This window comes from Hydra vulgaris, chromosome 02, assembly GCF_038396675.1.
Source record: "Hydra vulgaris chromosome 02, alternate assembly HydraT2T_AEP".
Lineage (NCBI taxonomy): Eukaryota > Metazoa > Cnidaria > Hydrozoa > Anthoathecata > Hydridae > Hydra > Hydra vulgaris.
The window spans coordinates 52,957,501-52,979,848 of record NC_088921.1 but is presented as its reverse complement, the minus strand read 5'-3'; the positions used below and the strand labels follow the sequence as shown (position 1 = coordinate 52,979,848).

Below are 22,348 nucleotides of genomic sequence, written 5' to 3'. Positions count from 1 at the left end.
TGACAAAATTAAAAACACAGGTATTAATCAATAAACCCAGGTATTAATTGTAGTTTAAATTTTTAAATCCCGGGATATTTTTATAATCCAGGTAATTAGGGGTTATCAAATTAAACGGGATCTTGGGATTGCAAACCCTAATCTGTACCTGATATGTACTTGTAATTAAATTTGTACCGCAGAAGAAAAAAAATACACAAAAAAATAACGATAAATAAATGTAAATTATTTATAATTACTTTATCAAGACAAAGCTTTTTGTCATTTAACGAAAACTTTTTGCCAGACATTTTTTTATCACCAAGCACCATTTCATTTAAATAAACAATCATTCCAGGACCATACTTCTAAAACAAGAAAACAGATATGATAAAACATAAAATTTATTTCATTTACAGATTTTTACTTTATCATTTATAAAATTGAGCATAGTATATATTTTGAACTTTTTTGGGATTTCGAACTTCTACTTTTAAAGTGACAAGACGTGTTTTTGCGTACAATTTTATCAACAAAATTATTACAAGTAAAAAAGGTTTAATAAAGTTAAAGCAAATAATAATGGTAAATGTCAACTGAGTTCAATACTTATAAAGTTGAGCAATACAAAATAATTGGAGCGTTGAACAAGACAATCGATGAGCTAAAAAATTGCAATTCACTTTTGTTAGAAAGGATTTTAGAAAATTTAGTAAATTTAAGCTTTAGAAACTGTTAAGTCTCCAAGCGCACCAACCTCAATATCTTGTGCAAATGTTGTTAGCGGCAGAATACCATTAAAAAAGTCAGTTGAGCAATTGCATATTATGAATGCTGTTGCTGCCAAAACAAAAAAAAGAGAGAAAAGGGAAAACAATGTAATAATTTTTAGTATAATTGCATCAAAAGATTTGGATATTGCAAGTGCTAAAGAGGAAGATAGAAAATCAATCCTAGATATGTTTAGTTTAATCAACTCAAATATTGAACCTAAACAAATTAAATATAAATCTGATATAAAACCACTAGTGGTTTTATATCAGATTTATATTTACAACATTTGACATATTTACAACAATTGACAACAAACAGTGCACTGTTTGTTGTCAATTAAAAGCTGCGAAAATCTTAAAAAATTCAAGCTGGTTTAGCAATGTTTTTATCAACCCTGACTTAACTGAAGCCGAAAGGTTTAATGCCAAATTATTAAGAGATGAGTGCAAAAAACTAAATTCAGAAAATGCACAACCTTTGGTTTATTATTATGGAATACGTAACAACAGAGTTGTTAAAATTGTCAAGTAGCAAAAAATTTCAAATAACAGGAAATCAAATTAGAACTGTTACAAATAATTTAATTCTGTTGGTTTTAACAATATGTTAATTAATAGTAAATTTTTGTCCAAAAATAACTCGATTTATCAAAAAAACAAAAAAGCTAAAAATGAAAAAATGTCAAAAAAATATGGCTAACAAACAAATTAATTTCAATAACAATCTTTTCTTTACAAAAGAACTCAAATAAAAAATTTTCTTTCCGTCTTTTCAACAAAAGAAGCCTTGCCAATAAACTTCATGATTTTTATTTATATGCCGAGGCAACAAAACCTGCTGTAATCTGCGTGTAAACCTGCGAGATATTTTTATTTGTCAATAATAAACTTTCTAATGCTATTTTATGTCCAAAAAATTACTCAATTTATTACAAGAGATATTTTTATTTGTCAATAATAAACTTTCTAATGCTATTTTATGTCCAAAAAATTACTCAATTTATTACAAAGACTGTATTAAAATTGACGGAGGAGTTGCAATTTACTGTAGAAATGACATTAAAGTAGAACAAGTACTGATTAAGCAAACAAATACTGATATTGATATCATCTGTGTTGATATGATTTTTGGATCTCAGAAACTCCATCTAATAACTTGCTATTGTCTATCTTTTTATGCAATAACAGGTGTTGCTTATCTTGAATTTATGATTTCAATTATTTAAAATTTGTGTTACTTGGTGTCACAGATTATTATTCGAATAACAGTTCTCTTATAAGTGATATATCTGTTGAGTATCTTTTTAGCAATAGCGACCATAACACAGCCCAATTTTCTATAAATATGAACAATTTCAATCAGTGTGAAAATAAACCGACTTTAAATACGACTTTCCTAATGTTGATTTATACTTATCAAAAGTTATACTTATCAAAAATAAATAAAGATTTTGAGTTTTCTTGTGCATGTACAATTGAGGATTACTGGAGCACTTTTTCTAAGGCTTTTTGGTACTGATATTAATGAACTTGTACCTATGAGGAAAAAGTATTATAACAAAACTAATAATCACTATCCAAAATACAAAAATCTTATGTCGCAAAGTATTATTATGAAAAAAGATGGACAAATAATAAAACTATTTATAACAAATCAGCTTACAAACAGTACGCCAGGAATTGCAAACTAATCTTATCTAATTACAAACCCTAATGGGAATTAATCCTAGTACCTCGTTCGGTCCTGATGGTTTACCTTATGCAATTCTTAAAAAGTTAGCTCATGTTTTATGTTCTCCTCTTTCATATACTTTTGAGGCTAGTTTTACATCAAACGCTTTACCTAATTAATAGCGCTAAGCTTACGTCTCCTCAATTTTTTAAAAATAGAGCTACATCGGATCCTAACAACTATAGAGTTATTAAATTAAGATAATTTTATGTTAGTTTAACTTTATAATAGATAACATCAAGACAGTTTCACCATGACTATGCAATACTTAGCAAATAAGAAATTTTTAGCTAAATAAATAATCAGAGATTTAAAAAACCTGTTTTGGTTCCATAATTAATCTTTTAATACTTTGTTCAAAACTTAAACCAGCCAAACTGTAAAATTCTGATACTTGCAAATAATATGCAAACATGGTACCACAACTAAAAAAGTTACAAAGTTTAATCAAGTTTAAACTAAGTTTAATCAAAACTAAGAAATTTTTCAATTAAGCCTATATATTTAAAACCATTAAAAAACAAAATATACTTTATAGGTTGTTCTACATTTAGTTAAAGTAAACAATTATCACCATATCAAAAAATCTGCTATTCTAAGTGCTGAATCCTTCATCAGTGAAATCAAAATTTCTTTTTCATCACTTTCTATGCCATAACACAAATGTGAACGCACAAACATATGAGCCTCACTTATTAGCTGATAGTAAACTGTCGGATTTGTCAATTCACTACCTTGAATTAAACCTATAATGTTGCTATATATAGATGACACAGACGCTTTTGTCATAACAGAGATATTCCAAGATATAACATTTGCAGCAAACTTGATCTTTGGTCTGGAATAAAAAAAAAAATAATATATACCTCTAAAATTATACAATTTTTAAAAATTTGGCTAAGTTTACTAATCTTGCTGTTTATTTTAATAATAAAATCTAAAAATAACAACAACAACAAAAAATGTTTCATTTAAATTCTAATAAAAATAATTTTAAAAAATACAGCAAAACGAATGTTTTATTAAAATTCTAAATAAAATGATTCATATAAATAAAAAGATTTATTTCAATTAAAAAAATTGCTCTCTAAAGTATTTGTGTGCATGCACGAAAAGGCTTGCAAAAGCACTAGAAAAATGGAGAAGACTGTATACAATATATAAGTTTATATATATATATATATACATAAAATATATAATATAAATTTATATAAAAATTTGTTAATGTAACATTAATTGACAAAATGTGTGAGGAATATTTACTTGGATGAGCTCTGTGATTGCAATCATATTTTACTTCTTGAAGTATATTTTAAATAGTAAATTTCAATATGAAAACCATTTAAAAGAAAAAAATCAAGTTAAGAATGTCTTAACTGCATAATAGCAAAACCTTCTTAGTGCATTATTTTTATGAACAATAAAAAAACTTAAAATTTGTTTTACAAGCAGACATTTTTTATTATAACATTTTATTTTTTACTTATTATTCAGATGTAAGAACTGAAATAAAATTGATAAATAAAGAATTGAAATGAAATGAAATTAAAACAAAATTTAAATAAGATTTAAATGAAATTCAAATAATATCAAAATTCTTTTTAAAAATTTGTCAAAATTATATCAAATACAGTAAAGCCTAAGTTTGGTCACTTAATCTTTGAACATTCATATCTTAGGCATAAAAAAAAAGCTTATAAATTTTTTTTCTGAACTATACAGACAACTGTTAATTGTAAAAACAAAAGAATAAGAATAAAAACTGACAAAGTTCAGTCAAACCAGCTGTTCTCATTTGAAACAAAACACCAAAGTATTTTGTTTCAAACATTTGCAACAAAACACCAAAGTATTTTGTTTCAAACATTTGCAACAAAACACCAAAGTATTTTGTTTCAAACATTTGCAACAAAACACCAAAGTGTTTTGTTTCAAATGAGAACAGCTAGTTTGAACGAACTTTCAATACCATCTCATAAGTTCGATCACCATATAAATTCTAATCAAAACATCTTAGTATAACAAGTTTAACTTGCCAATAACAACACATCAGAGTATCAGATCAGTATCACAAATTTAATATCCAAATAATACATTGCAATAACATATCACAATAACACAAAAAAAACAACCAAAAATTATGAAAATTAGTTTTTTAACATTATTTTGTAACAAAATTATGAAACAAAATTGTTTAATTCATTGTTTAAGTCTTTTTTTTTTTTAATTGACAACTTTGATGAAAAAAGTTTATTAAAGAGCAAAAATTATTTTTTGCAAACCAATTGATTTAGATGGCTCTTAAATAAACTAATGCAAAAATTTTAGGTTTAACTAAATTGCTTTCAGAGTTCGCTTATTTAAAGTTTTAATAATATGCTCATTTTTGAAATTTTTATATGCAGACTTATTTCAGTGCAGTGCAATTAAATTGATTTTTTTTGTAATTGGTTCACATACATTTTCATTACTAACAGTTCTGCTATTTGTTGTTATCCTTTAGTGACGCGTTTTTTTTTTGACATCTTCATTTCCAACAAGGCTGCAAGCAACCACTATTAGAGTTGGAAGATACTGAAAGAGAAAAGATAAAGTTTGTAGAGCAAGATAACGATTGACAGACAACTTAAAAGATTGCAAATTATATGAATCAGGATAGCCAAATAAAAGTAGTGAATTCCAAAGAACTGATGTTTGAGGATTAAGTCTAGACAAATAAAAGTTTTTGGAGCACGTAGGAACAGTCACAGGAAAAGGATGAGACTTAATTGAATGGCGAGTAATACAATAATGAATTTTAGTAGATGGCACAAGAGACGCTAGCTCTTTAGAGCAGTGCCCATTATAGTATTTGTTGAAAAGAGAAAGAGAAGCAACATTACGACGATGTGATAATGGTTAGAGGTTGGCTGCAAGAGCAGGTCCAGTTATGTTTACAATGCGTTTTTGCACCTTATCTAAAAGAGAAAGGGCATCATTACAAGATTGGCCCAGATATGGCAACAGTATTCCATACAAAGACGGATTGGAGATTTATAGAGATAAAGATTAGAACCTGTAGTAAGAATGTGTCGAGCACGATAAAGAGACGCAACCTTAGCAAATGCTAACTTTGCAATCAATTTGATATACAGTTTACGAGAAAGATAGGAAGTAAGAGTTGATCCTAGAAGATGAAGGGTAGAAGACTCATCGAGTACATTACCATTCATAAATACAGTAAAATTGAGTTTTATCTGAATGCTGTAGCAGAAGTGTGATTCTTTTCAAGCTCAAATGCCCCTTCCAAGCAATCAGAGAGTGTTGGCTTCTTATCATCACAAGAATAAATGGTAGTATCATCAGCGAACAATGCCACCTTAGATGTGAAAATATTTGGAAGATGGTTAATGTAAATTAAAAAGAGTATAGGGCCAAGGATTGAACCTTGAGGAGCCCTTGAATTTACAGGATGTTATAAAGAGTGCTGTCCATCGAGGACAACTTTTATACTATGATTGGAAAGGAAGGATTTAATAATCCTAAAGATGTTACCAGATACACCGTAAGAAGAAAGCCTATGGAGAAGACAGCATGCCAAACTTTATCAAAAGCTTTAGAAATGTCAAGAACTTTAGCCTTAACCTTTCCACCTTTATCTAATGCATGATAAAACCTATTGTTTTATACTGTTAGCAAATCAGCTGTAGAACGAGAAGATCAAAATCCATATTGATGATCAGAAAGTAAGTTATTAGATTCAAGATGAGAAATTAAGTGTTTGTTAATTAAAGATTCAAAAACCTTGCTTATGATACGAAGAAGACTAATGGAATGGTAGTTAGACAAATCAGATCGCTCTCCAGAATTCTTGAAAATAGGGATAACAGATGCCGCTTTCCAGCAGGCTGGAAAACAAGACTCTGATAATCACTTGTTAAATAGTTTTGAAAGTATAGACGACAGCTCCGGAGAACACTTCTGCAAGACTATAACAGGTATGTTGTCCGGACCACAAGCTGTAGAGTTTCAACAGCATAATTTCAATACACTTGTTCAACAAATTATTTCAATAGATTTTAAATAAACATCATTTTTTAATAATTCTTATACACAAATAATATTTGTTATCACTTATAAAGTGATAACAAATATTATTTGAGAGAAAAAAAGTTTATAAAAATTAAAATACGCGTGCATTGTTATTTAAAATTTTAACAAATATTTAAAATTACCCAATAAATAAATTTATATCAAAATTCTTTTTCAAAAACACTCTGAATAATATAAATATTTTCACAACAAATACAACACAATTTAAAAGTTTTAATAGGAAAACAATCTTGGTTTTTTTAGTCAGGTAAGGCAGGTTGTTTTAGTTCTGGTTTTTTCTCTTTTTTTTTTTCAGAAAAAATAAAATACAGTTTAATATTAAATATACAGTACAAGATTAAATGCAACATACTTAGATTGAATTTTAACAAGAAAAACTCTCTTTGTTGATGATGTTTGGAGTAAATTTATATTAGACAAAGAATAAAAACCAACCAAACATAAGTCAACATCACTCCAGATGCAAGGCTAAAAACAAGCATGTGTTCAAAACTATAAATCTGTAATAAAGTTTAAAAAAAAAAGGAATAAAACAAATACATATATACATAAATACGTACATACATTTTGCATTTTAAATAAAAATATTTTTAAAAAAACAAGCTGATTATGTGTCCTGATAATTTGAACGTGCTATGTGGCGACCTAAACTTTTTCAAAACACAATAAGGGGGTTAGAATAATATGTTTTTATTAGGAACATAATTAAAAATTTCAAATTTATATTTAAAATGAATTATTCTACTAAATTTATTATTTTTAAAAATAACAAAAAGTTAAAATTACCTAATATTAGGTAATAAAGAAATTTAATGTGTTATAGCTCTTTCATCGCGCCCTCGGTAAATATTCTAACCCGAGTGCGCAACAATGACAGAGTTTAGATAACCATCAAAATAGTATTATACTTCGTATAATATTGGAAGAGTCTACTCGAATGCTATAAACTGATAATGCAAGAGGCATTGTAGATGTGCACACGATAAGTTTTTTGTATTTCCTGAAATATCTTTGATTTTTCGGCAGAACTTGCAAAATATTAAAATAATTTGCTGCTGTGATATTGTTTATCATACTCCATGTCAGAATAATGTTTTATTGTCAGTTTAGATTTTGTGAATACTTTAAATTTAATATCTTTCATAATAATCAACAATAATCACTGCATTAGGGGGTATCTAATAAGTAATAATTAGGGGGTATCTAATAACTACTTACAATAAATTCATGAAAGAACTTAAAAATCACTTTTTCACTGTGTATGTTCTTTATTGATGTGTCCTTATCTGTTCACGAAAACATCAATTTTTTTAATTAAAAGGATCTAATTTTTAATAAAAATAAACATTTTACTATATTCTTTTTATATAATTATTTTTTTGTTTGTTTTTATAACTTTACCTTTATTTTATTACCTATATTTCATAATGGCAGATTTATTTTTCATGTTTAACTGGAAATATTTTAAATTTAGTTGTTATTTTATTTCTTTGGTACTACTTTGATTCTCTACCAACTATCATAAGTTTACTTTGTCTACTGTTAAAACATGTTTTTAACTTAGTAAACTTTAATTACTTAAAATTTATTATGTTGATCATTAGCTAATAATTTAAAAAGAAATTAGTTTGTTGCAATCAAGGTAAGAATAATTTTATTTTCTGGTCGAATTGCAAAATTTGTTTGCGCCAATAGCTTTTATGTTTTTGTTATTTTGTGTAATAGCTGATTGTCTTTGCAACAAATGTCTTTTCTTACAGATTTTGATTATTTTTAACAATGCTCTAGAAAAAACATTTGCTGCAGGTAAATTGGTTTCTAGTATTAATATGTTTTTACTTCTTTTATCATGTCATAATTTTTATCTTTTATTTTTCATTTTAGATATATCTTACAATGCTTTTTCAGCATATTTCAGAATAAATAGAGGGCTCACATCTCATAAGGCACAAAAGGTGTGGACTTAAATAAAGTATAAAGCCCCCCCTCCCTCTTTTTTTTAATATAGAGGGTGGATCCTGTAAAAAGTAATGTATAAGGAGGGAAAGTGGTGGGAAAAAAATATGCTGCATCTATAATTAGTATTTTTGTAGTTGGTTAATCAAGCAATTGATAATGCAAATTTTGTTAAAGTTTTTTTTGTAATATATTTTGTTTTATTATCATGTATAAATAAACTAATTTCCAGTTAATACATGTAGTGTATTTTTTCCTTTCTTTATTCAATTTCTTTTTTTAGATTAATCAGGTGAGGTGATTGTTCAATATAGACAAACAATTGAAAACTATTGAAAATTGTTTGGTTTTAACAAATTAACAAAACATTTGAAAAATGTTTTGTTAATTTGTTAATAAAAATGTAAATAAAGATATCTTTAATGAATTTTTGTTTATTAAACAGTGTTAAAAGATAATATTTTAGCATGCCAAAGTGGTTGAAGAACTTCGGGTGGGTTCAAATCCTTTCATTTACACACTTATTTTATTTTTTTTTTCAATTTTCTAGAAAGTAAAACATTTTTAAAGGCCTATAGATATTATATGCTTAACATATATAAAGACATTATATACTATAACAAATGAAAGGGAGAGAGTTTTTAAAAAAACTTCTTACTGTTGAAAATTTGTGCGCATATGTCATGATAGAGATTTTGTGCGCATGTCATGCTAGAGATACTTAAGTTATTAATATGGTTAGTAACAAGTGAAGACTGTGCATGAAAAAAATTTAATAGAAACTTATTAAAGAAAAAAATAAAAAGGTCCATCCCCGTTTTTATTATTTTTATTTTCTAGAAGTTTACAGAAGTTATAAAGTATTAAACATTAATTGTTAACTCAAAACAAAGATTTCATATTTTACTCTTTTTTAACAATTATTAAAATAAAGCAAAATTTTAAAAATGGTCGGTGGGGAATAGACTTACCATGACCAGTATTATACTGGTCATGGCAAGTCCGTTATTTCAGATATTTAAGTCATCTCATGTTTTTTAAAACTTTTTATACCAATTGTAATTAATTAACACATTTCAAGCGTGTATTCTAAATATTTTTAGACTGGTACTAATATCCAATCCGTTGATAAATAGTGATTCACACAATGTCCACCGAAATGTTTAAAGTTTTTCAAAACTAATTATAAAAGATTTTTTTTTTTCATAGCTTTAAAAAGTAAACAATAATGATAGTTTTTCTATATTTATATAGTTATTTTTTTACCGCTTACTAAAAAGTATTGAAGTAAGGAATAAGTATAAAAAAGGTCGGTGTGGAATATTATAGATTATTTACCTCCCAAGACCAGAGAGATCACTATCGCCAAAGTAGAGATTTTTAATTTTAGTTTTTTTTTTTGCTATATTAGTTGTTCAACCCTCTAGTCTATAACTCTCAAGTCTATAAATCCAAAACAAAACCTTCAAATAAATAAGATTGCTGTGCTGTTAAACAAGTTAAACAAAATACTTTGACTTGGAGAATTTGAAGGACTTCCAGGGTTTGAACTTTGTCTCTGAACTTCTATGACCAAAATGACAAGTAGAGTCAAAAAAGCTACTAATTTTTTAACTGTTGTTAAAACTCATTTGAAAAATCCGCTACATGGGATGTAGTGCCACTAGAGTAGTAGTGAGAAATGTGTATACACATTTTAAATTTTAAAATGTCTATATACATTTAACAAAGAAATGTATATATAAATATAATGTATATATTTTTTTTGTGTTAACCAAGAATGCAATTTAAAAAACATTTTGAAAAAGTACATGCTTATATGATTTAAAACAAAAACTTACTGATTGAAGATACTTAGAATCATAGCAATAAAAAGACGTTAATGTTTCACCATCAAAAACTGAATCACAATCTGTTAAATTGATTTTCTTGATCTCATTTTCGGCTAGAAAATAAAGAATATTGTTAAAGAGAAAGAAAAATGGACAGAGGCTTAAAAAATGATCAGAGGTTTAATAGCTTGTCTAGAAAAGAAAAAGCATCATTAGAAGAATTAGCCAAATATAACAACAGTTTTTCATATAATGGTAATTAAGAGATTTGTAGAGGTAGAGAGTGGAAATAGAAGTATAAAAATGGTGAGCATAAAAAAGAGAGGCAACCTTAGAAAATAGTAACTTTGTAATTGTAAAAATTTTGTATATAAGGTTTTTATAAGAGGTCATGATAATGACCTCTCATGATAATCCAAGAAGTAGAGAATTCAGTGTCTTGAGTGATTTATTGATATTGAGTGTTCATGAATAAAAAAATATCAACAATGTTGTGAATTAATAGCAGTAAATATTTGAGTTTTGTTAAGGTTGAAACTTACAATGAACATAAGCCCCAAGCTATCACAGAAGTGAAACATGATTTTAATGATTTTAATGTCATCAGAGTTAAGATCGACTGCAAAGTTTTAAGCAATCAAAAAATAATAATTTTTTATCAAGACTGGAGTTGTGTTGATAGCAAACAGAGTATATAGTTGTGTTGATAGCAAATAGAGCCATTTTAAATGTAAGACTGTCAGGAAGATAATTAATACAGGTGAAAAATAATACAAAACCAAGGATGGAACTTTGAGTAATGCCAGAACTGGAAATGAAGAAGAGTGGTGGCCTTTGAGGATGACTTTATTACTGTAGTTAGAAAAAAATGATTCAATCATCTCAAAAAATTTCAAAGATACAACATATGAAGCAAGTTTATTGAGAAGACCAGCTGAAAATACAAACAGAAAATTTACTGAAAACCTTTGATATGTCAAAAGCAATAGCCATGCCTCTATCATTGCTGCCATGCTGCCTCCATCTAATGCACAATACAACGTTTTTGTTATAACAGCTAAAAAGTCAGCTGTAGAACAAGATGATCAAAATCCATTTTGATTATTAAAGAGTAAGTTAGAATCAATATAAAATTTTAGAAGTTTGATAATTAAAGACTGATTTTAAAAACCTACATTTTAAAGACTCAAAGAACTCACTAATAATAGAGAGCATTGTTTTTGCAAAAGAAGCAAAAAGAAGAAAAAAGAAACAAATTGTTTGTGCTCATTAGATTCATATACATTAGAGTCGTGTTAGAGGAAAAGTTCTTAGCAAGTAGTTCTGCTTTAACCTTGGTTATTAGATTCATATACATTAGAGTCATACTAGAGGAAAGATTCTTAGCATTAGATTCATGTACATTATATTAGATTGATATACATAGAGTCATATTAAAGGAAAGATTCTTAGCAAATAGTTCTGCTTTATCCTTAGTTATTAGATTCGTATACATTAGAGTCATACTAGAGGAAAGGTTCTTAGCAAATAGATCTGCTTTATCCTTGGTAAAGGAAATAAGTTCAGACCAATGTTTAAGAGATGGAATGTTAGACTTTCCTTTGTTTACAAAAAAAAAATGTCTCTTTACAAAGGAACAAAGCCAAATCAATCAAGCCATTATAATCGAATAAGCTATTTAAAGTCACCACATAATTCAATTAGATTCAAAAAGCTGTAAGCTTAAACTAATGTTATAAAAAAAAAAAAAAAAAATTTAAAGGTTATCAATTTTAACTTAAGAATTATTCAAAAACAATTTTTTATAGAATAGATTACAACAAGCAATACAATAAATTAGCATCACAAACATATAACATAAAAGATTTAAAGTTTATGTGCTCATGTAGCATACCTGATTCATTTCTACTTTTTTTTAAATTTTGGTAATTCTCTACAGCTATTGCATACAACCTTGAAGAATAGACCTCCAGACCATTTTTTGTAACAATGTCAAGTAAAGAAATACTGTGTTTTGCAAAATAACAATCAGATGTGTAGGTATATACAGCAACACTTTTTGGTGTTTTTGTTAAGTCATAAAGAAATCCATGTTTTCCAGTGGAAAAGAAAAACCCTAATGTCAGTAATGACAAATCAGTAGGAATTCTAAAGCAACTGTTTACTTGATATCCACCCATTTCATTTGTTTGATTGTCTAAACTCTCTTAAAAAAACAATCATAATTTTAAACAAATTAAGACATGAATATCTATTTAACTTGTTAATAAGTTGATAAATTGAATTAAGTTAATAAAAAAAAAATTTTGACAATAAATAAGTTCATTATTAAAAATTACTTGTCATTTAATTTAAAGTTATGAGAGTTCATTATTTTGTTTGTTTATTATGAAATAATTATTATTTAATTTCAAAACTAAATATAAAAGGATTAAAAAAAAAAAAATTAATAAAGTAAAGAAACACATTTGTGTGACATTTGGTCAGACACCATTTGTGTGAAAGTTGGACACCATATGATAAAAATGGTTTCACTTTAATAAATTAAAAGCAGTCAACGTAACCAAGAGTAAGACGTAACCAAGTAGAGGTAAAAACAAAATACGTAGTTAAGACTAGCATAAAGGTAAAGTTTTAGCTCAATTTCAGAAGTTGACTAAGCTAACATTAAAGCCAAGCTACAAACATTTTTACAAAAATATTTAGTCACTTTTTCATCTAATCCTGAAAATTAGCCTCAGTAATTACAAAATTTTTTATGAGTTCAATTTAGACTTATAAAAATATAAAAAAAGAGTTATATGAAAACTATTATTAAAGTTTTTAAAACTTGGTGAAACATAATTACATATTTAGATTTGTCAAATTTAAAAATCACCATTATTATGAAAAAACGCAACATATAAAAAAAACAACTTAACCAATATAAAATTTATTATATAAATTGTGTTTAGTTTTTAAGGTGTTCTAGCACCTTCAAAATGATATAAAATAAAACTTTAAAATAAAGATTATAACAAAGAAAACAAAAAAATTGAAAAAGTTTTAGGTATATAATTTGTACTATAATTTGCAAAATTTACTTGAAATAAAAAAAAGTAATTTCTGAAAAAATAATCCCTATAACCAAATCACAGTCATGTAAATTTGTAACGAAGAAAATCCAGAAAATTTAAAATTATATAGTTGTGTAGAATTGATTAATAACTGTGTTTACATTTATTACCGACTGTGTTTACATTTATTAACAACTGTAATTATATTGATTTTTTTTTTAAACCAAATTTACTCTCAACAAGGCTGCAAGCAACCACTATTAATTTAGAGGTTACTGGAAAACAAAGAATAAAGTTAAAGAGCAAGAACTCGGTTGACAGTAGACTTGAAATGTTCCACTATCTACCTCTAAAAAATTGTTAGAGGTAGATTTGTAGAGGTAAATAGTAAAATCAGGAGTAAGATAATTGCGAGCACAATAAAGAGAAACAACCTTTGCCGATGATAACTTTGCAATCAATTGTATATATATGGTTTCCATGAGAGGTCAGTAGTGAATGATGATCCAAAAAGACGTAAAGAAGCAGATTCAGTGAAAGACTCAGTGAATAATAATAAATAATTAATGCATAAGAGAAACAGATATAAGAAGAAAAATAAATGTTTTCTTTAATTGGAAAAAATATGCCTTATTGTTTTAGTTCAATTAATTATGTAAACAATATTCACAATAATTGTACTAAATACTTATTTAATGTATAAATAATTATTATTTGAACTTTTATCTGAAGGAAGCATATGCTCCCATTTGGTTGTCCATTTAAGTTTTTTAAAGATATGATTAAAATTAAAATGGCTGATTGACTGTTTATGAGTGATTAAAGTTTTCAACTAAATTATGCTATAAAGAAATTGTGGTGGAACTTTCTATAGGTTGCAGTAGTAAATAAGTTGTCAAAAGAAATAAAAACTGCTGGATTTTTGCCATACCATTTGAAAAGACTGGTAGCCATTGCAAACTGTGTATGGTTTCTACCATGCCATTAAAGGAAATTTCAGACAGTTCGAATCTTCTGTACAAACGTGTAATGCATGTTGCCTGATCTGTATTATGCGATTTTACTGTTAATGGATGACCAGATATTTTTTCAAACCAACCTTTTAAAAAAAAAAGATTTTTTTATTAAATTATTTTAAAAAAATTCTAAAATATCTTTTCAGTAAAACAATTTTTTACCAAGCAACTCTTTTGAAGAAAAATCAGTGTCAATATATGGTGATTCAACTTCAACAAAATCACAACCAATAGCATTTTGTTCACTCTTAAATGCTTTTTTGTTCAAATCTATACCAGGTCCTTGATCAAAATTCCAAATAACTACTTCATCTTCAAAAGAATAATGGGTGGTTAGATTAGTGCTTTTATCATCAGGATCATTATAAACGTTGCTTCTGTTTAAAAAAAAAAATTTAGTTTATATATTTTATAATAAAATTATAAACCTCCAATATATAGTTACAAAAAAACTGCAATAACAATGAAACTTTTAAATTGAGAAACTTTTAGCTTTTTATATATATACAATATATAATTAAAATAAAATATAAAGAATAGATAATGATGATAAAAAGTAAAATATATATCAGCCTTCTGAATTAGTCCACAAATCAAACAATTTTATCAAACAAAAAGTGTTTAAGGACAGGAAAAAATCACTGACTTTGTTTCTCTGTTTTTTGATAAAACTTTTTGTATCTAATTTTTTTTTTTTGTAGACCTTATGCCGACCTCATTTTCCCTGATTCTGAGGGCTGATATATATATATAGGCACAATAGTTTAAAAAAAAGTCTTACTCCAAAAGTTCAGAGACATCTTCACCTAAGTATATACTTGCATCATCAGAATATAAAAATACCTGAACAACACGCAACTCATTGTTACAGGAAAACGCCAACCAATTAATGTAAAATGAAACATACTGAATTCTTAAATGGCATTCAACTTCCAGCAATGGGCAAAAATCAATTACAGTATTATTCTTTTCATCATGCTCAATAAAATTCTTTTCTACAAATGCAAATATTTGGATTTTGCTTCCACTAGCAGCAGCTATATTATGCTTTATTTTACAAAGAGACATATCACTAACACTCTGTGGCAAACAAAGATCTACAATAGTAAATTTATAATCAAATGCATCTAAAGCAGCTGAGTATCCATAGGCAACTGATGAATAAACACGATGATTTACACTTAAATGTATATTTAAATAAACTCGAACCTGACATGAAACATTTTTTGATGTTACACCAGTTTTATAATCCTGCAACTTAGTTTCTAATGTAACGAGAAACTTTTCTTTTTCACAGTATTCCATTTTTAAAACAACACCACAACTGGCAAAACTGTGTTCTTGTGGATACTCCACTTTATCAATATTGTAGATGTGCATATAACCTGTTGATGTTGCAACAAACATATAAGAGTTTTGTTGGCAGCATATAGATGTAGCTTCATATTGATCCGAAAATGAATTTAGTTTATTAAAAGGATGGCATAAAAAAGTTTTCACCATTTTCAAAATTTATTATAAAAAAAGGATGAACATTCTTAATGATATAAATATTTTTTATCTAAAGAAGTAAAATACTTTGATAATTGATATTGATACTAAGATAATTAAATGTATATATATATATATACATATATATATATATATATATATATATATATATATATATATATATATATATATATATATATATATATATATATATATTTAGCCTCCTCCATTTAGACAGCGCTTTTGCACAAAAGTCTTCCGCTCGCCCACAAAAACTTTGACGAGCACATAGAAAAGCGCTTACCAAAATTTGTTCAACTTTTATGAAACGTGGTCTTAGCGCAGGGTAACTTAAAAAATGGACGTCCTGCTTTTTCGTGCGCTGTCATTAAATTTCAAACAGAAAAGACTGCATGCATATACACACACACACGATATATATAAATATATATATATATATATATATATATATATATATATATATATATAAAACATAGACATATGGCATAGTATGAAACAATGGAAAATAAAGCCCTAAAAAGAATTTAAGCATTATCTTTTAATAAAATATGACCCAAAAAAACTAAATTTACATGCATATACAAAAAAAGTAAACAACTGCTTATATGTGTTCCATTGTGTATTATGCAATGTTTATTGTCACTGTTCAATGTCATTATCTAGTGTGCATGTTTAATGTCACTGTTTAATTAAGTTTCTAAATCAATACTTAGAACACATTAGTGGTACAGGGGTTAAATATTTTCTTTGTAAGCGAGAAGTACTAATTTAAAATATTCAGATCCATAAAAAGTTTTAGGTTGTCTTGATTAAATGAAATCTTTTTTAATAAGAGTTTCTGTATTTTACTAGAAAAGAGTGGTTTTTTAAAACTTGAATAAAGTGCTGAGAGCCAAAAATGGGCTAAAATAGGATGCTATGATTCTACTAGCCTATTTTTATAATTCAGAATTTTATACTGATTAAAAATCATAAAAAAACATAAATCTAAAAATCAATAAAAAGTATTATATTTAACAATCGAAACTAAAAATATATATTAAAATACAAAAAACTAACATCTTTATAAGGAAGATTTTCTTATTAAAATGATAGTTTGATTAACACTATCATATCTGCATACATAAAAAAATGAATCTTTGCATTACAAGTAAACCCAGATAGAAAAGGTGTGGGAATAAGAGTTTAACAAGTAAGCAAACATCTCTATGAAAATCATTTTTGTGAATTATGTAACTTGACTGAACTAAAATGACATCTTGCAGCATTTAAATGATCTGGCTTCTATTGCCTTATCTTCCAATTTCGTAGTATGGGTATTTGGTAGACTAATTATATAATTATAGAGAAATTTAGAAGCTCAACCCTCGGAATTAGGAAAATTGAGGTCGGCAATAATTTGCCGACCTCAATCTTTTAGAGGTCGGCAAAAATTATTTGATACAAAGGTCTAACCGTAAAACATAGAAACGAGGTCGGCAATTTTTTGCCGACCTCAAACATTTTCAGGTCGGCAGTTAGGTCGGCATTGCCGAATGCCGACCCTAATTCCGAGGGTTGGAAGCTAATATTTTTTTTAAATGATAAAAATATAAACTAACAATATATTCAACATTTTAAATGTTATTCTTTTGTAGAAAATAAAAATATAGAGTAGTTATGAATAAAATTGAAAAATAATGGCTATAACTAAACATAGTTTTACTAATATGTATACATATAAATATATATTTATATATATCAACCCTCGGAATTAGGAAAAATGAGGTCAACAATAATTTGCCGACCTCAATCTTTTAGAGGTCGGCATCAGGTCGGCAAAAATTATGGTCTTACCACAAAACCTAGAAACAGGGTCGGCAATTTTTTGCCGACCTCAAACACTTTCAGGTGGGCAGTCAGGTCGGCATTGCTGAATGCCGACCCTAATTCCGAGGGTTGATATATATATACATATAAATATATATATATATATATATATATATATATATATATATATATATATATATATATATATATATTTATATATAAATTATGTTAGTGTATTCTACAAACAGAATGCTAAATGTTCTTAAAGAAAAGAGCAATAATAAATTAGTAAAAACACTAATCAGGAAGAATCAATTCTTCATCAGGAAGAATTGATTCTTCCTGATTAACCTATTGATGGTGAAACACTGTGTAGTTAATTTATGAACCTACTGATGGTGAAACACTGTGTAGAAGAAAGAAAAAATTAGATAAGTGTTTTTACTAATTTTTATATATATGTGTGTATATATATATATATATATATATATATATATATATATATATATATATATATATATATATATATATATACACACACACACATATATTGCTATCCTTGAATACTTAGATTGGCACCTAAAATTATTAAGTGTTTTTAAGAAAAAGAAAAAAACAAAGTTTTTTTGGCAGGAAAAAAAGTTTTTCATAGGTCTGTTTAAAAAAGAGCGATTGCTTTTCCTCAGCCTTTTAAAAAAAATAAAAAACTTGAGCAAGCTCCTTTTTGTGCAGAGGCTTTTACTTTGACAATCGCTCACAATTCCTCACATATGAGAAAAGGTCATGAATAAAAAAACTCAAAAAACGGAAAGCAAATGCTTCTAATTTTACAAGCACCTTTGAAAGTTGCTTTTGTCTTATTTTTGATAATTAGATATTTATTTTATTATTTTGCTACTTTATCTTAGTATTTTTTGATTGTTTATATATATATATATATAAAATATATATATATATATAATATATATATATATATATATATATATATATATATATATATATATATATATATATATATATTAGAGTGGTCCAAGTTACTATGTTAAAATTTTTTTTTATTAATACCAATTTGGAACATAATTGGTCTTGTTTCTATACATGAGAAGAGTCCTTAAGCCAAAAATGAGACAGATTCAATAATATTTAGAGGTGGCGTAAAGTTGAACAATTTTAGCGGACGCTAAAAATATTATGTAATTTTTCAATTTTTTTTGGCTTATCTGAATTTATTTTATTTTTTGTTCGGTGGTTTCATTTTATATCTTTTAACCTCTAAGTGTGAGAGTAAGTACTAAGTAATGGTAGTTTTAGTTCATGTGAAATATAATAAATATAATAAATGTATAATAATTTTATAACTAACTAAATGTAGTAATCTGTAAAATGAGATTTTAAAAAGAAATATATTATTTGTATAGCAACCTTTTTTGCTTACTTAATTTTAACTTAAGTCAACTTTTAGTTGCTTTCACTTCTTCTCATGTTTGTATTTTCTGCATGAGTCTCCACTATTATTAATATGATTATTGATTATTAATTAAGTCAATTACAATTTAGTAATCAATTATTATATCACACGCAGTTGTCTCTAATTTGAATTCTTCAAAGATTCCAAGGTAAATTATATTTTTAAAACTAAATTAAATATTTATTTATTGTTCAAGCTGAAAATTTTTATTATTAAACTAAAAATTATCATTCTGTAATAGACTAGTAGTAGTAGTACTAGATTATTTCAATCATTCATTAAATTTTTTTTTTAATGCTTGCATGAAACAGAAGTTTTCTATAACATAAACAGAACTGGTAAACTCTAGGCAATGGTTGTTGGTTCATTGTTTAGGTAAAAATGGCAAAAGCTCCAACAACAAGAAGTTCTGCCAGTGTGTGGTTAATTGGAAAATCAACCAAAGAGTTGGAATACTCCAGACTTCCTTCGAATCATCAAGTACTAGCAAACTTCCTCTACTATCACAAGGAGAAAAAAAAATCATTAAACTCAAGTGCCAATATTAGCATATTATCCGTCTTTTGTTACTGGGAAAAGGCTAGGATACCGACTAAGCCAGTAAGATACGCTGCCAAAAAAGGTCTAGAAGTCATTAAAAAAAAGTCGCACGAACAATTTCGAGGGATACAGAATGAAAGAGGAAATTTTCAAAAAATGATTTACATGAACTTTTTGATGTTGCAAGATCAGATGCATTGCAGGTTATGCACAATGTGAAAGACAGCATTTCTGGTATCCCAGCAAGAAGATCTCTCCAGTTCTAGTTTTGGAGGTATGGATAAGCATTTGGCCCAACAGGAATCTCGAAAAATTAAACAAGCAGAAAAACATTTAAAACAAAAAGAAAGGGATGCTGAAGATGCCAGAAAAAAGTGGTTGCTTCAACTCTACTGTCAAAACATTCTTCCAGCTCTTCCGCTTCTGAAACTGAGTTTGTATCTGTTGATGAACTTTTCAGCGTTTCCACAAGGCTACCTCACTCAGCTCCAAAAAGGGCAAAAAATAACATTCTAACTCCAGAATTGAACCTCACATTTGAATGCCTTAACATTAGTGATCGGCAAGCTACAAATGCTATCCAGATCATGTCCCTTGGACATGATCTGGATAGCATTTCTGTTTCTCGCAGCACTATCCGTCGTTCTAGAATGGATACATGCAAGTCCAAGGCAGTCGAGGACCAAAAATCATAATCGACCCAGGTACCACTTCTGTTGCACTGGGATGGAAAACTCCTACCAGATATTGTCCAGATAAATGTAAAGGTAGACAGAATTGCAATCCTAGTTGCTGGAGCTGGAGAAGAAAAGTTACTTGGGGTTCCCAAAATCATAAGGGAATAGGTGAGGAGCAAACTAGTGCTTGCCTTGAACTATTAGATAATTGGCACTTCAAAGACCAAATACGTGGGCTTGTGTTCGATACAACAACCTCAAACACTGACTTAAAATCTGGAGCTTGCACAATTATTGAAAAAACTCTCAAGAAAGATCTTGTGTGGATAGCATGTTGCCACCATGTTTTTGAAGTTATACTTTCCAGCGTATTTGCATCCACATATCTTGGAGCTACCACTGGACCTGATGTAGGTTTATGCAAACGATTTCAAAAAGAATGGCCAACATTTGACCAAAGCAAATATGATGCTGCTGATGAAACGCTCTTCAGTGGATCCATAACTGATCTCCGCAATGAAATGGTTGCATATTACAAAGAAGCTGTAAAAAGCCATCACCAACACCAAGAAAAAATTAAGTGACTCTTACTGATTATGAAAGAAAAGACTTGAGACGGTTGAGACTTTCAAATGATTATATCTGCAACAATGTTGTTAGAGATGAAGCAACGACAGCCTTCAAAAAACACCTATGGTATTTTTTAGAACATTTGATTGGTTGGCTTTTTTCGACCACTGCGTTGATGTACATACAAAAGCCACCATGGTTCAGAATCTTAAACGTGCCAAAAGAAAACCTCACTAGAGATAATTGAAGGCAAAACATTAAAGTTAAAAAACCCATTGGAATCATACGTTACAAGCCAAACATTTCATCTTTTCGACCTTCTCATCGAAAACGGAACACAGAAGGCTCAAGTTTTTCTCTCAATGCCACCCGACCTTTGGCAAATGGACCCAATTTATATTCAGTTCAGGGAAACTGCCAGGCAAATGAAAATAGTTAATGACTGTGCCGAGAGAGTAGTTGCTTTAATCCAGACCTTCAACTCTTCAATAACTAAAGACAAAAAGAAAAAACAATACCTTTTGTGGGTTGTCAGCACTCATTGGAAAGCCTTTCCAGAGCCACCAAAGTATCTGTTGAAAAAAGTCTCGAAATAAACAATGCATTACATTACAATATGTGAATTAAGTTCAGAATAACTAGAACCTCTTTAAGTCATATTTTATTCTGTTTTTTGTTTTGTAGCAATTTTCTTCCTAAAGAAACTAAATTTTCAATTATTTCTTGTTTCTTCCATTGCAACAACATATTTGTTCAAAATTGTGCCACCCCTAGTTATGTTTAAAAATTTTAAAAAATTGGCCAAAATGATCCATATGGGGAATAGAACAAAAGCAAATGTGACCCAATTTAACTTTCCACCTTTCAATTTTTAGGACTACTCTAATATATACACACACACACACACACACATATATATATATATATATATATATATATATATATATATATATATATATATATATATATATGTATATGTATATGTATATGTATATGTATATGTATATGTATATGTATATGTATATGTATATGTATATGTATATGTATATGTATATGTATATGTATATGTATATATATATATATATATATATATATATATATATATATATATATATATATATATATATATATATATATATATATATATATACAGTAGTGGCCAAAAAATTAAGGCATATCATAAAAAATAACTCAAAATTTGTAGTGTAAATTTTTTATTAAATAAACACAATAGAAAATGTTAAAAAAATGAAAAAAAATAGATAAAAACTATCAAAAGTTGTTAATATTCAATAAAATAATAGTTATAGCACCAAATTATAGCAATAGTACATTT

The 22,348-nt window shown here is 27.4% G+C and overlaps 1 protein-coding gene across 2 annotated transcripts in view; it reads right to left on the bottom strand.

The window, feature by feature from the left end:
- LOC101240283 (BLOC-2 complex member HPS3) overlaps nt 1–16,006 on the bottom strand; it is a 44,610-nt gene extending 28,604 nt beyond the window's left edge. Inside the window, exons 1-9 of one of the 2 annotated variants that reach the window (XM_065791354.1) lie at nt 15,218–16,006; nt 14,599–14,813; nt 14,352–14,519; nt 12,259–12,570; nt 10,374–10,477; nt 6,929–7,044; nt 3,059–3,322; nt 2,804–2,909; nt 240–347 (exon numbers count right to left, since the gene is read on the bottom strand). In XM_065791354.1, the coding sequence (XP_065647426.1) occupies nt 240–347; nt 2,804–2,909; nt 3,059–3,322; nt 6,929–7,044; nt 10,374–10,477; nt 12,259–12,570; nt 14,352–14,519; nt 14,599–14,813; nt 15,218–15,939 (2,115 nt within the window). In that variant the 5' untranslated portion in view covers nt 15,940–16,006. The remainder of the gene's footprint in view (nt 1–239; nt 348–2,803; nt 2,910–3,058; nt 3,323–6,928; nt 7,045–10,373; nt 10,478–12,258; nt 12,571–14,351; nt 14,520–14,598; nt 14,814–15,217) is intronic. The other variant, XM_065791355.1, reaches the window with a different exon arrangement.
- Between the last annotated feature and the right edge of the window lie 6,342 nt (nt 16,007–22,348).